This window comes from Mauremys reevesii, linkage group 2 (genome assembly GCF_016161935.1).
Source record: "Mauremys reevesii isolate NIE-2019 linkage group 2, ASM1616193v1, whole genome shotgun sequence".
NCBI lineage: Eukaryota > Metazoa > Chordata > Testudines > Geoemydidae > Mauremys > Mauremys reevesii.
This window is the reverse complement of record NC_052624.1, coordinates 86,421,732-86,445,914: the sequence shown is the minus strand read 5'-3', so window position 1 is coordinate 86,445,914 and position 24,183 is coordinate 86,421,732. Positions and strand designations below refer to the sequence as shown.

At 38.5% G+C, this 24,183-nt stretch overlaps 1 protein-coding gene across 11 annotated transcripts in view; it reads left to right on the top strand.

Annotated features, from left to right (window-relative positions):
- LRRFIP2 (LRR binding FLII interacting protein 2) overlaps positions 1–24,183 on the top strand; it is a 105,184-nt gene that overhangs the window by 18,122 nt on the left and 62,879 nt on the right. For 7 of the 11 annotated variants that reach the window (XM_039522780.1, XM_039522776.1, XM_039522778.1 and 4 more), the window contains exons 3-7: positions 13,530–13,616; positions 15,429–15,479; positions 19,482–19,535; positions 19,631–19,675; positions 21,764–21,832. In XM_039522780.1, the coding sequence (XP_039378714.1) occupies positions 13,530–13,616; positions 15,429–15,479; positions 19,482–19,535; positions 19,631–19,675; positions 21,764–21,832 (306 nt within the window). The remainder of the gene's footprint in view (positions 1–13,529; positions 13,617–15,428; positions 15,480–19,481; positions 19,536–19,630; positions 19,676–21,763; positions 21,833–24,183) is intronic. The other 4 variants (XM_039522784.1, XM_039522783.1, XM_039522777.1 and 1 more) reach the window with 3 other exon arrangements.

Below are 24,183 nucleotides of genomic sequence, written 5' to 3'. Positions count from 1 at the left end.
TGGAAGGGATCTCGAGAGGTCATTGAGTCCAGTCCCCTGCCTTCATGGCAGGTCCCAAATACTGTCTAGACCATCCCTGATAGACATTTATCTAACCTACTCTTAAATATCTCCAGAGATGGAGATTCCACAACCTCCCTAAGCAATTTATTCTAGTGTTTAACCACCCTGACAGTTAGGAACTTTTTCCTAATGTCCAACCCAAACCTCCCTTGCTGCAGTTTAAGCCCATTGCTTCTTGTTCTATCCTTAGGGGCTAAAGTGAACAAGTTTTCTCCCTCCTCCTTATGACACCCTTTTAGATACCTGAAAACTGCTATCATGTCCCCTCTCAGTCTTCTCTTTTCCAAACTAAACAAACCCAATTCTTTCAGCCTTCCTTCATAGGTCATGTTCTCGAGACCTTTAATCATTCTTGTAGCTCTTCTCTGGATCTTTTCCAATTTCTCCACATCTTTCTTGAAATGTGGTGCCTAGAACTGGACACAATACTCCAGTTGAGGCCTAACCAGCGCAGAGTAGAGCGGAAGAATGACTTCTCGTGTCTTGCTCACTGCACACCTGTTAATGCATCCCAGAATCACGTTTGCTTTTTTTGCAACAGCATCACACTGCTGACTCATATTTAGCTTGTGGTCCACTATAACCCCTAGATCCCTTTCTGCCGTACTCCTTCCTAGACAGTCTCTTCCTATTTTGTATGTGTGAAATTGATTTTTCCTTCCTAAGTGGAGCACTCTGCATTTGTTGTTGTTAAACTTCATCCTGTTTACCTCAGACCATTCCTCCAATTTGTCCAGATCATTTTGAATTATGACCCTGTCCTCCAAAGCAGTTGTCCAGGACACTTGCTCGTGGATTCGGATGCCATAGAGAACTCAGCTCTATCCCCATCTCTGCCATCTTCTTCTGCGGGGCTGAGCAAGTGACATTAACCAAAATGTTGATAGGTGTCCTAGTTGTGTGTACCTCATTTCCTGGGTACACAATTTGAGATGCAGCCTAACATGGAGAAATATTGAGCATTCAACTGCAGCTGAAGTCTGAGATTCTGGACGTTCAGCACCTCTACCAGTAAGGCAGCAAAATCAAGTTTAATGATCACCAGGGCTGGGGAAATTCTAATCCTGGCTCTGCCACTGGTCGACTGTACGGTCTCAGACAAGTTTGTCCTTTTCCCATCTGTAAATGGGAAAAATAATGCTCTTACATCACTGTAAAGATGTGGAAATTGTGTGTGAGAGATGCTCAGATACTATGGTGAACATGAGGAAATGAAAAATCCTGTGTTTACTGTAGGTTTTGGATGGTGTGCTGTAAATAAGACTGGACACCAACTGAAAGTGAGGATAAAAATATTGAACAGCTGCTTCATTTTCCAAACCAACCTCTATCCTGTGTGCTGAAGGGGTGAGAGGTCTGGTGGGAAAAATAATGATGCAGTTAAAGGCTATCCTATTGTGTACATACAAGGGGGAAGGATTGAGGTTGCATGGGCAACCTAAATTCTGGGATATCTTAACTTTTGAGTGCTTGACTTTGCCACCGAAATGCTTTCTTACCGTGACTTTTTATGTAACTAGATCATATTAGTGGATGTGAACAGGAAGTACTAGAATTAATATGTAACTACCATTTTCAGAATTTTTTCCAAAATTGGTGAAACTTAATTTTAGAACACATTTTAGTATTAAGTTAGAGATTGTCAACTTAAAACCTAGTCAGCCTTAAAAAAAAATAAAAAAAAATAAAATAGTTTTAGCTATAGCTGCCACTGACTTTGCTGATAATTGTGGTTTTTCAGTCATTTTCATGTTCTGTAAAAACACCTTTGTTCTATTTTGCTGGATGAAAGATCTGCACAAACATGGGAAACTGACTTCTGCACAGAGAATAGTGAAACTAACTTATTAAAAATGGTGTAAAAGTAATTTTGTATTATTAAAACCTTGTATGATAGTGCCTTATGCTGTCAGGTGGTTTAGCCCCTTTGTTCATGCAAAACTATCAGGCTCTTATATACTGCTTCAGAGAAAATACCATAGCCATCTTCATGCCCAGTATACAGGCTGTCATAGTCCATCTATTAGCCAACTTAATTGAATGCAAGAGGACTGAGTTAATGTTCTCCTTGAAAGGGCTAAAGTATTTCCCTACAGTATAATAGAACCAATTCAGCTTCAATAAAATTAGGTTATTTAAATGGATTGAAAACTTCTTTAAAAGTAACCATGTACTTATTTCTGGAATCTCTGCATGTTCTCTCTTGGTGCTTTAAGAGTCAAACTGTCTCACTAACCACAGCATGGTAGTTTTGATACTGTCCCTGACCATTGTCTAGGACTATTTGGATATGGGCCCACTACACAGTTTTCAAAAGGTGACTCAACTGCCAAAGGGGAACCCATAGAATTGTCTAAGTACTTACTTGTTTCTGGTGAGTCTTTCTATTTATACTTAAAGTACATCTTCCTTTTAGCTCATCTTATCCTATACTTTGTATTGACATTATTAGAATGACTCTTCCCTAATTTCTGTGCAATCCATCTGTTAAATAAAAAACTTCGATCTACAGATTTTTCCGCAATGTGCATCTACACTGTGCTTGGCACCAGATAGGATGTGGAGGTGTCCTCTTCAGCACAAGGAGCAGCTTACATTCTGAGAAGGCCCAACAAACAGACATTTGGTGATGAGAAGATGAAATTATAAATCATTGGAGTGATCAGCTTTTATCTATCTAGAGGACATCTTCCCTTCTCATTGTTTTTTGCTACCTGATAAGCAGGACTACGTAAATTTTTTTTCTGTCTTTCTAGGTTGCTAAGAGTAGAGATGACCCCTCCTCGCCTCCCCTCAAGTAGAGCTTCGCTAATATGTGGGTTAAAAGTTGATTTGTGCAATGGCCAGCATAGTTTAATGGTGGCAGTGAAGGTCACAGTGCTTAAATACAGAGTACAAAACTTGATGTATATGTACCCCAAAGGTCAAAGTTAGTTACTTGCTAATCTTGGGTCATTGATAGACTAGTCACTTTCATTTGTTAGTTTATAGTCAACTTTACATTCTGCTACTCATATATTAGAATAGTGCTACAGTGTCTGCAGATGCAGTGTAATGTTTACAGTCAAACCAGTTGTTTTAATTGAAATAACTTTTAAAAATATTGAAGTTATTAGGTTTTGTGAGAAATGTATTAAAATATATCTCCCATGATATTTGGCACTATAAGAACTTTAATGTGATTTCAGAGTTTGTTACAAAAGTGGATAATGCTATCCCCATTTTGCAGAAGGTAAAACTGGTACAACAAGATTAACTTGTGCAAGGTTACACAATGAACCAAGACTACAATGCTGATTGTTTGAGCCAAGTAATCAACTTGTCCGTCTTCAGTTTTGTAGGGAAAGTTAGTTGCACAGATTAAATGTCCAGGTAACATCAAATTACTTAGGATGCTTAAAATCTTACTGAAAATTAGAACTTTGTGTTTTTACTTCTCTTGAATTTTGGATATAATTTTTGTGGAAAAATCACTTTTTGGTCAGATTTTGACTTTTTTTTTTTTTAAGGAAACCTGGGAATTCTGGATATGAGAGAGTACATTTCCTAATTTTCTATCTTTAATAGTACAGTCTCTTGCCAGACTTATTTAAATATGCACAGGCCCCCTTTAGATCTATTGATAGACTGATTACCGGTAATTGTTTGAATCCATTTGATTTCTCTAATGTGTGCAAATCTGTGTGTGTTTACAGATAATTTACACAGTAGGGCTTTAAGTCAAAAAGTAACTGGCTGGATTATAAGATTTCCTGTACCTTTTTTTCCTGCTTTGAAAAGTGTCTTGTTAGGCAGAGCTGGCACTGATATGAAACCATTTCAACTGAGTATGTAAAACATGTGAAATGTAGTCTTGGTGAGAGTTAATTAAAATTAGGGCATGGCATTTTTATATGGCAGGCAGTATAAATTAGTTACAATTAATTTGCCTCCTATTCCTTCACCATTTGATTACTATTTTTGTCTTTAGCTGTAGTATAATCACACTCTGGGGGCTTGGCTACACTTACAAATTTGCAGCGCTGCAGCAGGGTGTGAAAACACACCCTCTCCAGCGCTGTAAATTGCGGCGCTGCAAAGCGCCAGTGTGGTCAGAGCCCCAGCGCTGGGAGCGCGGCTCCCAGCGCTGTCCGTTATTCCCCACAGGGAGGTGGAGTACAGACAGCGCTGGGAGAGCTCTCTCCCAGCGCTGGCGCTTTGACTACACTTAGCGCTTCAAAGCGCTGCTGCGGCAGCGCTTTGAAGTGTAAGTGTAGCCAAAGCCTAAAACATAATTATGCACCTATTCTTTTCTTTGGTTTTGATAAACTAATCTGGAAATAGTGACTCATCTGCAGTTGTCATGTAAATCTCACAGATTACAGCATAAGGAATTTTTATAAAATGAGGGTGTTGTAATGACCAAAGCCAGTAGATATTCCTTCACAACTATAGCACTTACCAGATTTTGAAAAGAAATTCTTTCAACTTTAACTAGTAGACTGAGTACTCCGTTTTTGGACACACCTTGTCTCCTTTCACCCTCTAACCCTGTGACTTCCTGTTGTGAGGAATTTTCATCCTAACTTGAGAACACTGAATAAATTTGTGACAGCCTTTCAGCCAGGGTTCAATCCTTTAACACAGGGGTAGGCAACCTATGGCATGGGTACCAAAGTCAGCACGCAAGCTGATTTTCAGTGGCACTCATACTGCCCAGATCCTGGCCACCAGTCTGGGGGCTCTGCATTTTAATTTAATTTTAAATGAAGCTTCTTAAACATTTTAAAAGCCTTATTTACTTTACATACAACAATAGTTTAGTTATACATTATAGACTTATAGAAAGAGACCTTCTAAAAACATTAAAATGTATTGCTGGCATGCAAAACCTTAAATTAGAGTGAATAAATGAAGACTCGGCACACCACTGCTGAAAGGTTGCCGACCCCTGCTTTAGCATCTATGTACAACCCTTAAGGGAATAATACGATGGTATGGGCTGCACTATCAATAATACATTGAAGACGCACCGATTGGAGCCTGAATAAAGAGCAGCTGGTTTAAAATGAAACCCAGAAAAGCCCTAAGGTGAGGTAAGAGGAGGCAGGTTCCTCAGTGAGATGGAAAACGCTACCACTCTCCTCAGTCAAGAGCAAATGTCTTATGTGAGTTAAGCTGGACTTGTTAAGGACTATAGAGAAAGCAGCAGTCACTGGAGGGGCCTCTCTTTACCTCCAGCAAACAAGAAGGCTCAGTACATGCCTGTGAGACCAAATCAAAACAGCCACAGTGATTAGAATTCATTCCCTGTTGGCTGGACTATTGCAACTTTTTCTACTTTGATCTATATAAGAAACTTAAAGAAGCTGCAACTAATGCACAACACAGCTGCCTGTCTCCTTAGCTAAATGTATGACATCAGTGCTCCACAACCTGTGCTACATTACATCTCTTGGATTTTTTAAAATAAGAAAACAATAGGAAAATGCAAAAAGAAAATGGTGGATAAGCCGTATTTATGGACAACCATAATAAATATGATTGATAAAAACAGATTGCCATGGCCATATGTGAAATAATGGGACACACAACCTTTTTATATATGGTGAAAATTTACTGCAAATTTAACATTCACTTTAGCTAATATCATAGAACTATAGGGTTAGAAGGGACTGCAAGGTACCACATGTAGTTTAGCCCCTTGCCAAGATGCAGGATTTGTTGTGTCTAAACCAGTGGTGGGCAACCTGTGGTTTTTGGGCCACATGCTGCCCATGAGGGTAATCTGATTGCGGGCCACAAGACATTTTGCTGAGGTTCACATCCACAGATGCAGCTTCCTGCAGCTCCCATTGGCCGAGAATGGCAAGCCACAGCCACTGGGAGCTTGTTGGCTTGCATTCCATCCCTTTGATCATCTTTGTCACTTGCCTCTGGATGCTTTTCAGTTTCTCTAGATCCTTTCTATGCATTGGTGACCAAAATTGGACAACAGTACTCCAGCTGAAGCCTAATCAGCACCAAATATAGCAGTACTATCACCTCTTGTGACTTGCATGCTATGCCTCTGTTAATGAAACCTAAAATTGCATTTGCTTTTTTTGCAGCAGTGTTGCATTGCTGACTCATGTTGAGGTTGTGATCCACCACAGCTCCAAGATCCTTCTCAGCAGTTATGCTGCCAAGCCAGTTTTTCCCCATTCTGTGTTTGTGCGTTTGTTTTTTCTTCCTTAAGTATAGAACCTTACATTTTCCTTTGTTGAATTTTCATTTTGTTATCTATAGCCCAGTTTTCCAATTTATGAGGATCCCTCTGAATTTTAGCTCTATCCTTCAAAGTATTGCCACCCCCTCTTTCCCCCCCGCCCGAGCTTCCTGCTGAACACTTCTTGCTGTGGTCTGCAATATTCCATTGATTTAATGCCTCACTGAGGTCTCCATCAATAAAGCTGTTTGCTGCATGTGGTGCAATACGTTACCAGTGATGTTGAGGAAGAAAAAATGCCATGAGTACTAGTTCCTCTAGTGAGCTGCTTGGGTTTTTTTTAATTGATCAGAGTCCCCCAGACTAGAGAGTTATTTACATCATCCAGTGTGAATTGCTGATAAAGAGGCAACTGAAGGTGATCATACTCTAAATCAGTGATTCTCAATGAGGGGGTACATGTACCCCTGGGGGCACATACAGGTCTTCCAGGGGGTACATCAAGTCATCTAGATATTAGCCTAGTTTTACAATAGGCTACATAAAAAGCAGTAGTGAAGTCATTACTAAATAAAATTTCATACAGACAATGACTTGTTTATACTGCTCTATATACTATACACTGAAATGTAAGCACAATATTTATATTCCAATTGATCTGTTTTCTAATTATATGGTAAAAATGAGAACATAAGCCATTTTTTAGTCATACTGTGCTGTGACAGTTTGTATTTTTGTCTGATTTTTGTAAGCAAGTAGTTTTTAAGTGAAGTGAAACCTGGGGGTATGCAAGACAAATCAGACTCCTGAAAGGGTATAGTAGTCAGGAAAGGTTGAGAACTGCTGCTGTAAATAGTCCCAATAGTGAAAGGTACAGGAAGTCTGTTCTTCCTGTGGAAGCATGCAAGGGGAATACTATTGCAGGGCTACAGTACTTAATTTTTGCCAGCGCTAAGCCCTGGCACCTCTCAGCTTGGCTCCAGGTCAGTTCCTCACATAGGCGCAGGAGCATGGTTAGGGGTGCAGAAGGGGGGTGAAGGTGCCCTCTGGATGCCCAGCCCGTGCTTAATTTTTGTTGGGGCTGAGCCCCGGCACTTCTTTGAATACAAATAAGCACTGTGGAGCTATCTACCAGCCCTGAATTACGGGACTTAGGGTTTGGCTACGCTTGCAGGTGTGCAGTGCTGGGAGTTACAGCTGTCTTCGTACAGCTGTGTAGGGAAAGCGCTGGAGTGTGGCCACACTGACAGCTACCAGCGCTGCAGTGTGGCCACATTTGCAGCGGTGTTGGGAGTGGTGCATTATGGGCAGCTATCCCGGTGTTCAAGTGACAGCACACAGTGTATAGTCAGTTTCTTTTGTTTATATTATTTTTTCCACACAGTAATAGCAGCATTTAAATAAGAAAGACAGGAAATTGTTGCATGTAAAAACACAAAATTGGCAGAGGGATTCAAAGGCAAGTGAAATGCCTGGAACTACAGTACTTTTAACACCTTTTTAAGATGATGTGATTTACAGTAGGCAATGTCCCTTTTTTGATTTCCAATTCCACTAGAAAAATCATAGCATTTCCAGTTCATGTGATATTCCAATTCTTTCTGCTTAGATCCATGCAGATGAATGTGTATTCTTAGAAATATCAGTCACATAGCCAAATACAAGATATGAAAAATACTTTTAAAAAAAGAACATATACCCATTTTCCTTTGCAGATGATTTCTCATATTAGCTTTCAGATGTTAAAAAGAAAGCCTTACATATTTGCTTACCCTTCTGCACCACAGACTTACTTTGTTAGAACATTAATCCTTTAACTGTCTTTCTTAATAATGTTTCTGGATCACAATAATCTTGTGTGGGCCTATGTGGTTATAGGGTATTAAAGCGTGTTTGTGGATCACCTTTTAAAGCAAGAATAAGAATTTCTTAATTAATCTAATTATTTGGATGATTTGCGATTCATCCAGTTTCCTCAATGGTTTCCTGATGCTGATAAGTAAGGATAAGATTTTGTCACGGAGATCACAGATTCTGTGACATTCAGAGACCCTTTGTAACATTTTCTGCTTCAGGGGCTGTTTAGTTTCTCCCCTGGGTGTCAGCCCCCACCCCTTATTTTTAGTAAAAACCCAGGTCATGGGCGTCCATGAATTTATTTGTTTGCCCACAACCTGTCCGTTTCTTTTACTAAAAATAAGGGTGACAAAATCCTTACCTTACTGATGAGTTAAAGGGACAAATAATAAAAATGCAGAACAAAATAATCCTTATGTTAAGAAAATTGTTGAAGTGGCTGCAGATAGCCTGACTGGTATACCAAAAGTAAACGTGTTTATTTTCAACTTTTAGAAAATTGGTGCAGAGAAATTAGACATTGAAAAGAAGTTGCCCTAGAGTAATCTTTCGTTGGTTTTATTTGGGAAACCATTCTATACAGTAAACTCTCTGTTTCTGTGTTGCATAACATTTTGGCTTATGTTGGTTTTTTTGTATGTATGTATATTATGCTAGAACAAGACTCCACTGTGTCTTCGTTGCTTTTAATCTCAGTTTATTTGCCACCTGCTAAAAGTCATCTACAAACAGTGATGAGATTGGTATTCTTTCAAACTGTTTTTCATTATGACACAATAAAATGAGACATTAGATTGGTCTGATCTTAATAATAGGATTGCTCCAGTCCTTCCTTGCAGGCTTTTATCAGCAATTTAAATAGTTAACAATGCTGGCATTAAAATTTGGCTTCAGAACGGTCACACTCTTAACATAGGGGTAGTTCATACTTAAGTTAGAGCTGTTGTTTTGAGGCTGATAGCAGACCAAGGCAGACTTCAGTTTTATAACCATAATGGCTAGAGACTTTTTTATAAAAGCTTACGCCATGTCTACATGAAATCTTGAGTTTGCGGTAAGCTGAGTTGTGAATCTAGCCTGCTGTGGACTGACACTGTGAACCCTGCCTGTATGCATTAACAATTTGTTAATGCACATTAGCAGGGTCCGCAGGGACAGTTAGTCTGCAGCAGGCTAGTGCAGCGTAGATTCACATCCTGGCTTGCCATAAACCAAATGTTCATGTAGATAAGTTCTAAGATTTTGGATCACAAGGTGCAGCCAATAGACAAAAGTAAAAGCTCCATTGAGCATACACTCAGCTTTAGTGTTTAGTCATTTTGTAATAAATATTTTACAGAACAAAATATCCTTGCTTTTTTGTTGCCTGAACCATTGTGAAAATCGCTTTGTTGTGTTTATCCCTTCACTTGCTGTCAGCCCCATTAGGCTGTTCCATGCTTTCTTTTTCACAATGGCTTTTGAGTTTGTGGATTCTAGTGGTGACATGACCAAGGCCTTCAAGAGTATAGGCTTTTAAACTTGATTTCCTTGCGGTATCACCATGTTGGTCACTGACAATATTCAGTGATTGAATTAAAATCATAATTCTGACAAATGTTTATTCATTTTGCCTTCACTTCTAAAACCTGAAAGGATTGGGAGGTCTGCTTTAAACTCTTTATGATAGAGTTGGTTCTGAAGACCCATTTCACTAATACTGGTTTGAGGGTTTAGTACTAACGAGCTCTTTAACTCTTACCCACTCAATAAAAGTGGCTGTGAATGTTTAACAAGTGGAGTATTTATGTCTTAAAAACCCTCTTAGATGCAGGAAACATCACCAGGAAAATCTGCATGATGAAATCGAAGATATTCTCTATTTGATCTTCCTGAAAAGGAACCAGGAGAAGTCTTCTATCTGTTCAGTTTTGGTCTCTTTGCTGTCCCTTAAACAGTCTGAACTTTCCTTGAGCTGTCTCATTCCATCTGGCTGCTATCTTGGTATTTCTTTCTCCAGTATAGGACTTATCTTTGTTCATCCTAGAGTTTCTGAAAGACATTGTTCATATAGTTCCTCTGACACATGAGCCACATCCAATTTTGTCATGGGATTTGACCTTGCAGTAATGAGGCTTATGGAGCCTTCATTTGAACTCCTGTCTGACTTTTCTTTGAACTGTCACTCTGTGAAAATGGTGTTCTTTCCAACTGTAACATCTGCATGGAGGGTTAGTGAGATCCAAGCCTTGATGGCTGGCCCTTACCCTCACCACAGTGTTGCCTTTCACAGTTTCATAAGGATAAAGTGGTCCTATGTCCCCATCTTAAACTCCTTATTAAAGTGATCTAACTTCCATCTCAGACTATACAATTATATTTTTCTCTAAACCTAATTCACATCCCGAGGATGTCAGGCGACACTCTAGAATTGAAGAGAAAGCCCTTTAATTATTTAAGTATTATCAATTTGTAAGTCTCCTTGAGAATTTCTGGCATGTGGGTCCAGGGGTTAGTCTGTCTCTTCAGAAGTTTGTCTGAACGGATTTAAGTAAACATACTAAGAAGAAAGAACAGTTATTCCCCTTGTAACTATAATTCTTCAGGTGAATATAATTCTTCAGATTATCATTCATACTCACCCACCTTCTCCATTTCTTCAGAATCTTGATATCGATTCTTGAATTAATGGAAGGAACTGAGTGGTGTTTGTGGCCTTGCCCCCTTTTCAATCTTCAGATTTTGGCAAGTCACATCAGGGTGTTTGCGCATGTGATTTCATCAGCTAAAATTTATAAATTAGTGCTCTAGGGAACTGTATCTTCTAAAAATGAATTTCCATATAGGCAGTCATCTTGAAGAACTACAGTTACAGCTCTCTCCCGGTGAAGACAGTATCTTGGAGAATCCATCTTTTTAAATTTGCCACATGGATTTACAGCATTAAGAGGCTCTGAGAATAAGTTGCATGAACATAGAATACCTGGTATCTACAACTTTTAGACTAGTTGATTCAATAATAGTCCATAAGATTTGAGATGTGTTGGGTGGTAGTACTGTTGCTTGATTTCTGGCAGATGTCCGTTTCAGATATAGAAGGAAGCTTGGAGTTGAGGGCAAGGGGAAAGTTGATGGATACTTTCATGTATACCACATTGTACATCTGAACCCACATGGAGTAAAGGTCACCTAAACTCCATTTCCCAAAAATAACCCTGTCCTGCTCAGATCATATAGCTGCACTCAGCAACGTTCTCTCTTGGTGTTTCCTTTATAAATCACTTTTCTGGTGTTTATAACTTACCCATAAAGAGAGGTGCACCATTTTTTCTCACTTTGGCATTCTGAAAAGTTACATTTTGAGCCCTTAGCTTGGATACATTGTCAATTACACATTTAATCTTTATTAAAACATGTATACATCACCTCTTTAGTTAAAAGTATATATAATTATAAAGCTTGCTGTGACTCTGTAAAGGTTTATCCAATAACAATTTACATCTTGTTTTTACACTTGCCTACATTTAGAAGAAGTTGAAGGTTTGACATTTAAGACAAAATGTTTAATGAACGCAAAACTCATATTAATGTTAAAACCACACAAATTAGTGTGAAATTAGATTGTTCCGCATCTGATTACTGTTACAAATAGGGTGTCTTGTCAGCAAAATAGTGACTACCTCATGGTAACTACTGGTATTTTTATGCCATTTGTAGGGGAAAGAGCTAACTGTTATACTATAAAATCCCTTGGAAACTTTGGAGTTTTTTAATTTTAAAGAGTAAGTTTAATGTTAAATGGTGTGGGAGAGGTGGGGAAAATTAGAGTGGGAATAAAATGTTAACCACAGATGAATTTATATATTTACCTAATTCCCTTCATGGAATGAATGATAGCTTTTATTATTCAGCTTTAAATTGTTAGTTATTTGTTAAATGCTACATTTTGATATATGAAGACACTTAATTTTTATTATTAGAAATCCTAACCATATCATTCGTTGTCTGATACAATTAGTTACCTATTTTCAGTTACTAATAAGTAATTAACTGTACATTAAACAATTAATGATATGTCTGGGGTTTCTAGTGATGATAAACCTGGCATACAATACGTGGCTTAATTATTAAAAAAAAAAAATTAAGAATTTTTTTCATGTTACTATCCAACAATGTAAGAAATTTGAACTTGATTTCTACTCCTAAGCCTCTAGCTTCCTGAAGATCAATACATCATTCATTGACCCTTCTGGTTAAATCAGAAGTGGCATAAAATGTCTGAAAAAGACACCATTACTCATCTAGAATCATGCTACAGTGTATTGTCCATAAGGGTAAGGAATAAAATGGGGGGAAATGGGGATTTAATTTAGGCCTCCAGCAGGGACACTCATCTTGTGCCTTTTCCTCCACGAATTTTACATTTTTCAATAATAGTTGACTTTGGTAATTTCCCCCTAAATATTAATCTTTGTTTTTATAAATCCTTGCAAATGAGATCTGTGCTTTGGCCTGTGGCATGCATCTGTTGTAAGGTCTTTAAATTGTGTTTGTTACTGCTTATGTTTTAACTCAAAACATTGCTAACTTGGGCCTCTGGTTCTGCAAACACAGTTGTGCTTAACACTATGCATGTCAACAGTCTTAACTGAAGGCATTAGAACTATTCATGTGTATTAAATTAAAATCGGTTAGTGTTTGTAGGCTTAGGCCTTTATCAACACTTGCTTTCAGTTTTAACTCTTTTGTCTGGCAATTTTGCAACAAAAAAACTTCAAAAACAGACTCCAAAGAGAAACTGCTGAACTCGAATTAATATGCAAATTAGATACAATTAACTCTGGCCTAAACAGAGACTGGGAATGGTTGGGCCATTTACACTTGAATAATCTTCCTTCCTTAAGTAAGTTCTCCACACACCTCTATGGCCATCTATTATATCATCAAAAAGTTTTTTTTTTTTTCCTCCTGATGATATCTTCTTATCTCAATTGATTATTTTTTCCTGTTGTTATTGTTATTTTCATTTTCTCTGTTTGTGTAATGTGTATACCTGTCTGTGTGTTCCATTCTATGCATCCGAAGAAGTGAGCTGTAGCTCACGAAAGCTCATGCTAAAATAAATTTGTTAGTCCTTAAGGTGCCACAAGTACTCCTATTCTTTTTGCAGATACAGAGTAACCCGGCTGCTACTCTGAAACTTGTCTGGCAGTGGTATCTTTAAAAATTCTGATATGTACTCCTTTTTTGTGGTTTTGTTCTTGCCCTTACAACTGCTTCTTGCTGTCAAATAGATTTTTTTTTTCCAAATGTGTACAAGCTGTTCATTAGAATCAGGATCTGTTTTTGTGGGGAAACTATTGTATCAGGTATTCAAACACATTTTACAAAGCCGAGTGATTAAAAAGCTGCCTAACTTTTATTACTTTCAATTAACTTATAGGCAGAAGCAAGGCTTGCAGCCAAACGGGCTGCTCGAGCAGAAGCAAGAGAGATACGTATGAGAGAACTGGAGCGACAACAGAAAGAGGTAATGTCAATTTTGCTATGCTTTATTATTTTGTACTAAACTTCTTAATGAATTGCCTTGTATTGTTTCTTAAGAAAAGTTATTTATATTTTTCAGTATAGTTTAGCCATATGTCAGCATTTCCTGCATATGGTAGCCATTGCTATAGCTTTTTCCAGTGTAGTGTTGGAATTCAAATGAGTAACTTGCTCCATTCCTATCTCTGCACATGTATGGATAGCGCTGCATGTATGTAGTCATATAAAAATGTTAATTTCAAACTTCATTATTAACAAAGAATATAAAGCATAGAATCTTAGATTATTAGGGTTGGAAGGGACCTCAGGAGATCATCTAGTCCAACCCCCTGCTCAAAGCAGGACCAATCCCCAAATCGCCCCCTCAAGGATTGAACTCACAACCCTGGCTTTAGCAGGCCCATGTTCAAACCACTGAGCTATCCTTCCCCACAAAGCAAAAAGGGGATCAGCTATTTAAATACGACTGTAACACTTTTGTACCATACGACTGCAAAAATACCTTTTGAAACTTGTATCTTTTCTAATTTGGCATGGGACTCCAGTTGTTGGAATGTTTTTTGTAATAAACAGCAGTTTTATATAATATAACTTGAACAAATGCAATAAATTAATTGCTTAAAAACAAAACTGCTCAAAGACATGGACTGACCTAAATGTTTTCCTTTGAAAATGGACTGTTGTCCTTTTAACTTGGTAATTTATTTTCAGTAAACAATACATAGCACAACAGCACTGCCCATATAACTAACTCTGAATATAAAAAAAAGGCTATTTTAATGCTTTCATTAAAGGAACATCTTTAATTTGAAATCCAGGCAATTTTATAAAATGAATTAAAAAAATTTAAAATACCAAACCTACCCCTGTGTCAGCTGACACTTCATATTGTTTTACAAGGACATTTTCTTGGTTTATAGATTTTTTTTTTTCCTCTACTGTTGCTGTGGAAAACCCATTCTGTAAGCAGGGGTATCTGATTGCACCCAAAATGCTGTCAATTGTTCAAAGTAAACAAACTGAATCTTATTTATAATATTCCTAGTTGTTACTTTTAAAAATAAATCACAGTTCTGTCTGAATTTTTTTCCAAGTTGATGGTGTTCTGTTAAAAATGAAAAGAACAAATCTACAAGCATGGTACCCGTCTGACTAATCTGTACAAGAGTGTTTGGACATAAGATAACAGTTAATTGAAAAGGTTTTTTAGCAGGACTCCATGTTTAGGATGAAAAAATGAAAAACACTAATGGGTATCATGGGAACACTAATTAAAAGTGATACATAGACTATGGTGAAATGTATACAGAAACCTGCCTTTTCACTTAGCATACTTGTGGGATTGTATGCCTCTTGGCCCCAGTGAAGTGAATTGGAGTTTTCCCTTTGACTGCAACGAAACCAGGATTTCATCCCTCCCTCTCTGTCTGTTAAAGAATAAACACACTAGTTAGTTCTGTAGATTATTCTGATATTCTTGCATTTATAATAAAAATGACATTCACTTGAAATGAATGAATTTAAAAAATGGCAGTCTCTCTTAAATTCTTCCATAGAGTTGTGAGAATTTGACAATTTTGTGTGATGGTATGGAGTGAATTAGAAATCAAGGCAGAACTTCTTGAGGAACTTCTTTTGTATTTGGCTTTAATTATTCTAATTGTGTTACCTAAAATAAATTTACAGATCTCCTATTCTGTGGGCAATTACATGCGACAGTGAATTGTAAATTGTACAAGATGATGTAATCTCTATGATGCCTTTTCTGTATTAATTTTTTTTAAACATTTTGTAGCTTTCTCATCGCTCATATGATAGAAAATGGGGACGTATCCAAAAGTGGATGGTAGGCCAGGACTGCCTGTTGTGCATGTTGTTTACACTTTCAGAACTAAAGTAGACTTGGAGGGAATACATTTACTAATGGTTTGCAAAGCGTGAACACATTTTATGACTGATTGGAAAAAAATCATTACATAAGGTCACATATAGGACACTGCACAGAGGCAAAAAACATTGGAAGTGTGCCATTTTCTCTTCCACAGTGACTTTGTTTAAAGTTTATACAATTGCATTCAGAATGGAATTAAAGTAGCTTTATGTTGGCAAAGGCTTATTTTTAAAATTGTAAATGTTTCTACGTTAACTAACTTCCACATCTTACTTTATCTTTTTTGTAGACCTGCCTTATTCTGTATTCTTCTTTGATTAGACTGGCAGGTGTTTCCTTCCACAGATGATCCAGGCTATCTTTCAGTGGCTAATACTTTCTTTAAACAAAACAAAAAGTCAGTTTAAAATTGATTATACTGTACCTTCCAACTTTTCTTTCTATCTTTAAAAATAAGAGGGAGGGGCGGGCAGAGGCAGCTTACTCTTGCATTCTGGACTCCAAACTTCCAGTTGATTCCAGTGGGACTTTGGGGTGAAAAAGAATGCAAGCCTGGTTCCTCTAAATGGGATGGCATAGAGATAAGAGTTGAATTATAGCACAGTGCTCCTCAGTCTGTTTACTTTTATTCAGCTGTATAATTAGAGAACTGTTTTCACAAATTTGTAGGCCTATCTTTGCTTTTCTAAAAGCAAAATTTAGATATGATGATTTGTTTTATGAAAAGTTCTTAATATGTAATGACCTGTATTAAGATTAAAGTAAATCAGATTCAAATATAATTTAGCAGAATGTAACTTCAAAATATGAAAAACGGCAACATAATCAGAGATATTGTAAGCAATTCTATAGAGAAGTCTTATAGTTTTCAGAGGGTTAAATTTTCACATTTTTATGCTAACCCTTACAAATTGAGTTTATAGCTAGAAGGAATTAATTAATTAATTTTTTTTCACTCCAAATTGCATGTAATCCATTTAACAAGAAAAACTGAAACATGTCCAGGCATTTAACCTTTTAATATATTTCTTTAGAATACGTTCTGTGGTTTTTTGTTTTCTTAAAGGTGTAAGAGCATGAACTTTGTTTTTTATTTTTGGATTGATTGTAACCTATTAATAAAAATTGCCATGCTATTAATGTTCAAAGAGTACATTTGATTGTTGGAATATTGTAACCATATCATTTGGCTTCTATGCATTGTAGTTCCAAAGTTGATTCACAAATTAAACATCACACTGACTTCATAGCCTGCTGAAATTGCAACTGAATCAGTCTGTCTAATTTTACTTTTATCTTGTCAATCCTCCACAAACTGTTTAATTTAAAAGCAGTTATCTCAGGGTCCAAGTGCTTATTATTCATTATAGTTTAATGTACTTGTTAGGGTTTGTCTTCACTGGAGAGTTGACTTGAGATATAACTCTAGTGCAGGGGTCGGCAACCTTTCAGAAGTGGTGTGCCGAGTCTTCATTTATTCACTCTAATTTAAGGTTTTGCGTGCCAATAATACATTTTAACTTTTTTAGAAGGTCTCTTTCTATAAGTCTATAATATATAACTAAACTATGGTTGTATGTAAAGTAAATAAGGTTTCAGAATGTTTAAGAAGCTTCATTTAAAATTAAATTAAAATGCAGAGCCCCCCCACCCCCCAGACCAGTGGCCAGGACCCGGGCACTGTGAGTGCCACTGAAAATCAGCTCGTGTGCCGACTTCGGCACCCGTGCCATAGGTTGCCTACCCCCGCTCTAGTGCAACCCCACCAAGAGTCCCATCTCTATATACACAAATCCTTCAGTTGAGTGTGGTGCTGCTATTAACGAGAGTTGCCTAACCTATCCAGGGGTATAGACTACATTTAGAGTTAGCACAGCTCACCAGCTGCTCATACAATCACTCTGTGCAGCGCAAGTGTTGTTTTGCAGTGTGGCCACTCACTTGAGTTAATTCCTCTCTAGTTAATCTAGCTCAAGTATAGATAATCAAAGTTAACTCTGTGGTGATGACATCGCCTTAAACACCATCAGTGTTCATGTGCTGCCATACCAACTCTTTGTCATCTCTGGTCTCATGCTAGGGTGAGTGTGTGTAGATTTCCATTTTTGTTCCACTGTGTGATGGCCTGCCTTATCTTGAGAATTCAGTCTAGTCCCTCAAAGGAGGATCAGGTTGTCAGCTGGTTGCTGGACACCCAGTTGGTGCTTCCTGCCCAGTGATACTGGACCATCACTGTCTTGATGGTGGTTTTTTTTTGGTCTCTGCATTGACAGGCATTTGAGTGGATTTCATTCTCCCTTAAATTCCTGGCCATCTGCTTAACTTTCTGTTGCCTTTAAGCAGAATTCAGATCTGCCTAAATGCCTTCCTTGCTTTCGATCATAAGCCGGGCCTGACGTCTTTGTTAGACAAAGCATAGATCCTGAACACCTACCCTTTTAAAATTGGTAATCATATATGGTAACAGCAGAAATGAACACCAGCTTCAACAATCTGCCTGTAATGGACACTGCAGTGTTCACTAAGGTCTGTGATTGAGAGTGCTGACTACTTTACAGTTGCTTGCCATTTCTTGGTTATGTAGGCAGGATAGCCTTTTGTGATGGGTTATATAGAGGTAAAAATTGCCAAAGAGTGCCCAAGCACATGTCGGGTAATGCACTCTGGAATATATTACTGCAGTACTCAGGGAAAAGGAATGTTGGCCAACAGTTGCACAGGCATAGTTGGGGGAGGTTTTTTATATACCAAAATAAGTGTTATGAATTCTTAAGGAGGGCAACCATTTGCCAATCTTGGCTGCTTCCAGGGGCAGGCCGCTGTTAGCCACAAAGGTTACTTATCATGTATTATCCATTTTGAATGTGGGCACAAATAATTTTTGGAGTCAACCATGTGGTTGAAAACTTGGCTAAAAGTGTAGTATAAATGAGGGACCCTAAGTCCCAAACTAATATCACTTCTATTACAGTCTAAAAGGTGTTGCTGGAATGGACCCCTTCTTTACCCTGTTGATAGGTGAGGTCTGACTGCTAGCACTTTATGACCTTTAGAGAGGTGGAAGACTAGAGAGGGCAAGAAAATTGTTTTGAAGGACTTGTATTTTTTTACAAGTGGGTCCAGTTCAAATGTGAAGTTTTATACTGAATGGTTTAAATTGAAACAGAATTTCATAATGTATTTATTCCCTGTAATTCAGTGGTTCTCAAACTTTTGTACTGGTGACCCCTTTCACATAGCAAGCCTCTGAGTGTGACCACCCCCCCACCACACACAAATTAAAACCACTTTTTTTACATATTTAACACCATTATAAATGCTGGAGGCAAAGCAGGGTTTGGGGTGGAGGCTGACAGCTCATGCGCCCCCCCCATGCAATAACTTCGTAACCCCCTGAGGGGTCCCAACCCCCAGTTTGCAAACCCCTGCTGTAACTAAACATTTTTTATGTTTAAGGTGCTTCTGGCAATTAAAACAATAGTTTTTCCCCTCTTTTATTTTTTGTTCCCAGTTTTCCCACAAAGATTCCCTTATTTCCAGGTTATAGTAAACCCTCCCCAATTCTTCAGTAACTTTGGAATCAACTTTCACAATCTTGTTTTGATAAACTTCTCTAGAGTGTAATTCTTGGGTTTCTTTTGTTTGTTTTAGTCTTTAATGAGACTCTTCTACATTTATTCTAGATATATCATATTTCTGCCCAACCAGCAAAAGATTGTCCATTTTTTACCTTTAATTAAATGTCACGTCAACTGCACTTTCTTAACATAGTGTGGTAGACATCTGCCTTTGAGTCGAAATGAAAGCAGTGTTCATCTGACATGAATTGATTCATTTGCTTCAGTTGATTTTCCAAATTCTTATCTGTGTGGAAGATAAGTACTGCATGCTCTTCTGTTTGCTTGCTTTTATTTTGTTTTTTTCATTAAATAACTTTTTACATTTCTTCTTTCTCAGGAAGATTCAGAGAGAGCCAGGTATTCTCTCCCGTCTAGTCGTCATTCCTATCTGGTTTGTGCTAATCTATAAACTCTCCCTTCTCCCTGTTAGGCTTTACTTTAACAAACAAACATTTAACTTCATTTTGCTTTCATTTTTGTTATCAGGGAGCAGATGACTTGGTGTCTGCTCGAAGTATTGGCAGTCATAGGGTTAGTACATAGTTTGTATGAACTTTGATACTACATGCAACTTATCTGTTTTAATCAATATAAATGGGGTAGTGTGTTCATGTCAACATTTTAATTGTATCTTGTATCAATTTATTGGAATCTTTTAAAATAAATCTTTAGAATCTCATGTTGTTTGTACTATGAGATACCTTGATTTCCCCCCCCAAAAAAACAAAAAAAACCCCAAAACCTACTTAAGCTACTAAATTATAGTATAAACATAAAATAATTAACTTAGTTTGAGTTTGGAAATAAGCCCCAAAACACAAGCAGTTCAGATATTGATTACATAGAATAATTTTACTTCCATTGGAAGCAAACTAAAAAAAATCACATACAGTAACTCCTCACTTTAAGTCGTCCTGGTTAACGTTGTTTCATTGTTACGTTGCTGATCAATTAGGGAACATGCTCATTTTAAAGTTGTGTAGTGCTCCACTCTTGCATTGTTTGGCTGCTTGCTTTCTCCACAGCTGGCAGCATCCCTCTGTCGTGTCCACCCGCCCCTCCCCCCCAGCACCTCCTGCCCACCGGCAGACCCTACGGATCAGCGCCTTCTCCCTCCCCCCCACCTGCGGCAGTCGGCTGGCTTGCGGCGTTTTGGGGGAGGAGCGAGGACTCGGTGTGCAGGCTCCCCCTCCCTCTCCCGCCAGCGGCAAGCGGCCTTTAGAAGGGAAGGGAGGGAGGGGGGAGGAGTGAGGACACAGTATGGGAAGTAAAGGGGGAGGTGGTGGCGGGAGAAGAGGCAGGTCAAGGATGGGGACTTGGGGGAAGAGGGGGAGTAGGTGGGCTGAGGGTTGAGCCCCTCCTGCCCCTGGTGCTAGTAGAGTAGGGGAAACTGCCGCTGCTGCACAATGTGCTTCTCCTCGCCTACAGCACCTTCAACCTCCTTGCCTACCTCATCTCCAGTGCCAGTGGGCTGTGCATGTGTAGGGTAAGGCAGGGGCACCTCCCAACTATAGTATGGTGCAGTATGTTTGTAAACACACAGCCCGTGCACACTACTCTTCCCCCCCTTCCCCAGCGTAGTATTAAATTGCTTGTTTAAAATTATTTAAAATGTATATAATGCCCTTTGTCTGGCAAAAAAAAAAAAAAATCCCTGGAACCTAATCCCGTCCCCCCCTTACATTAATTCTTATGGGGAAATTGAATTTACTTAACATCGTTTCACTTAGTCACGTTTTTCAGGAACATAACTACAATGTTAAGTGAGGAGTTACTATACTTGTTGTTAGCCAGGGTGGATTTGATGTAAATCAAATTGATTTAAATCAGTAGTAAGGAAGACTTGATTTAATCGTGGATTTCTACATAAAAGTGCATTCTTCTTCGTTGTTATAACCTTAATACATATTCTTCCCAACTCAGAGGTATATGTAGATTTCATTTTTAGAAGGTACACACTATACATTTTTAAGTGATTTATTTTGAAAACTTTTCAGTTTAGTTTTACCGCTATATCAGAAAATGAATTTTTTTTATTTATTTTTTTTAAAAAAAAATAAGTAGAGTAGATGTTAGTCATTGGGGGGGCAACTACTATCTCCATTTCAACAGGTTAATCATTAATATTTGGAGGATTTTCACACTTAGAGAGATCTGTGTGTTGGTCCTATGTTCTGTTTTTGCACTCTTGCAGAAGCAGAGAACATGTATTCTTAAGTTACTTCATTATTATACCCACACCAGAAATTAGAGAAACTAATTTGGTAGATAAACATTAGCCTTTTTTCATCTTTTCCAAAGAGAAAATAATTTGCTCAAAGCAGTCATGTTGTTTCTCGTTCTTTAAGAAATAAAACACAATTAAAGAAAGCACAAACTAGTGGTTAGAAATAGCACATGAGATGGTCATCTGTAGTACTTGTCAGTGGTGATCACACAACTCACTCTTAAATTATACTGTCATTCCTAGTGCATAAAATTAGCTTTATTACGCTGCTCACCATGCATAGAGTACAGATTTATATATATCTCTGTTAAAAGCAGTTTTTTATTTTGAATTTATTTACCATTTATATACCGTATTTGAAATTCATAATCTTCTACAATTTAATTCCTAAGAGTTCATCTTTGGATGTCAGTGGGTCTCGTAGCAGCAGAACAACCACCCCCAGAAGGAGAGATCTTGTGGTGTGTAACCTGGAAATGAGCATTTTTGACTTGTTCATGTAATATAACATTTTGTGTGCCTACTGATCAAAAATAGTAATAAAATACTGAACACTTATTTCAGCTAGAACACATTATTTTAATGGAAAACAGTAGTTACTGGAGTGTGTTGTTTGTATAATACAGCTTTCTTCCAGTGAAAATGAATTTGAAGGCTCTAAGAAATCTGTGGCTTAAGTTTTATTTTGGCTCAGCAAACCAATGTGGGAACATTGTTGTGGGAAGAGGTGGTCTTCCAGTTCCTCAACAGAAATGTGTTGAGATGACAAAGCTTGAAAACCACTGCATTAAATTCAATGTAGATTCTCTGCTGCAACTTTTGGCAGGAGACTGCTTCAAGCTTCAATTTGTAGATTGCTCAAGCCATATCTTTTTGGGGTATATACTGCACTTTTAGTCTCGTGAGCTGGGCTGAAATAAGAAAATGAAGGATAACTATTATTCTAGCTTAGGCAATTTTATCTGTAATGTTTATATGCAGATTTTAATGTTTTCTGAAGTTGGTTGAATTGTTAATTAATTATGATTAGGGTTCCGTGTTTGTCACAGAGGTCGCGGTAGTCATGGAGTCTGTGACTTTCTGCAACCTCTGTGACTTCTGCAGCAATTAGTGTGGTTGACCCCTGCAGTGGTTTTGCAGTCAGCCACTCAGGCGGCCCCGCAGCCAGCCATACCAGCCGCTGCTGGAGCGGCATCAGCCCTGGGGCCAGCTGCATGTGCTGCTGCTCAGGTGGCCCTGGGCAGCTGGCCCCAGCGACTGCCCGAGCAACGGCCAATGTGGCTGGCCCTGGGGACCGCCTGCGGAGCAGTCCTGAGGCTGATGGGATCCGATGCAGGTAGGTGGCTCCTGGCAGTGGTCCCAGGGTGGCCGGAGCAGTGGCTGGCCCCCTCGGGCTTCCCCCACAACAGCGGCCTGAGTGGCAGCAGGCCCCTGGGGCTCTCCCCTTCCCAGCAGCTGGTGCCACCCCCCCCAATCCTCCAAAAAAGATTAAATCATGAATATTTATGGTATAAGTCATGGACAGGTCACGGGCAGAGATTTTTTGTTTCTTGCCCCTGACCTGTCCATGACTTTTACTAAAAATACCTATGATTAAATTGTAGCCTTTAATTATGATTAAGGCTGAGAGTCTTTCACAGAGGTGACGGATTCTGTGACTTTCTGGGACTTGTGCAGCTGCAGCAGCTGGTGCGGCTGACCCAAGGGCTGCCTGAGCAGCTGGGGCGGCCCTGGGGTCAGCCGCACCAGCTGCTGCTCTGGCACTGATCCTGGCCACTGGTCCCAGGTGCTGCCGCGGAGCAGCGGTCTGTGACTTTTTGTTTCTTGCCCCTGACCTGTCCATGACTTTTACTAAAAATACCTATGACTAAATCGTAACCGTAATCCCATATATGGGGTTTTGATGGCAACGGCACTCTTCAGTCTGATCTGTTTCCATGTGTTGCATTTAAAATCACAGTTTTTTAGTTAAAATGGTGCAGCTTAAAAAGAAAACCAGACCTGAGTCTGGGTGTGAAGACAGATATTCAGAGAATCAAATTAACAACCAAGAGGTTATCCTTATAAGTCTCCTCTTAGCAGTTTAAATGTCTTAATGAAAAAAAAAACCACACAAGTTTTGGCTTCAGTTGTAGCATGAATAGTGTATAGAAAGGTTCTGACACCAGTTTCCATTTTTTTTTTAAATTCCTGTTAGTCAGAAAAGTGACACTTAAATAACACCAGCATTCTCAACAGTTCTGCTTCCTATGAGTACTAAAAATCTGTATCTGCTTGCTTCACTATCAAGAATAAATTCTTATTTCTGACAGCATTGCAAAGCCAACATCAATAGAAGAGGGATCTGGATGCTTTTGTGGCTTATGCATCACCAACAGATTGGTTAACTAAGTTACAGTTGTGGAATCTTGAAAAATGTATAACCCAGAAAGAACACAGATTTACTTTCACATCCCAAGACTAACACTTAAAGTATTTTTGTATCTGTAAGTTGAGCAAATTTGATGTCTGGTATTGCGAGACAGTAAGCACGGAACCCTACAACTACAATAGTATTATTAGGGAGTCATTTTCCAGAGTGTTTCCACATTCTCATACAGATGTTGTAACAGAATTTGTGTAAATATTTAAAGCTCTGATATTCAAGCGGTATGAAAACTGGTCATGTAGGGCTAGCTGACTGTTGTCACAAATCATCTCACTTTTCAGTAGGGCTGTCCAGTGATGAAAAAATTAGTTGTGCGATTAATCGCACTGTTAAACGATAATAGAATATCATGTATATAAATATTTGTGGATGTTTTCTACGTTT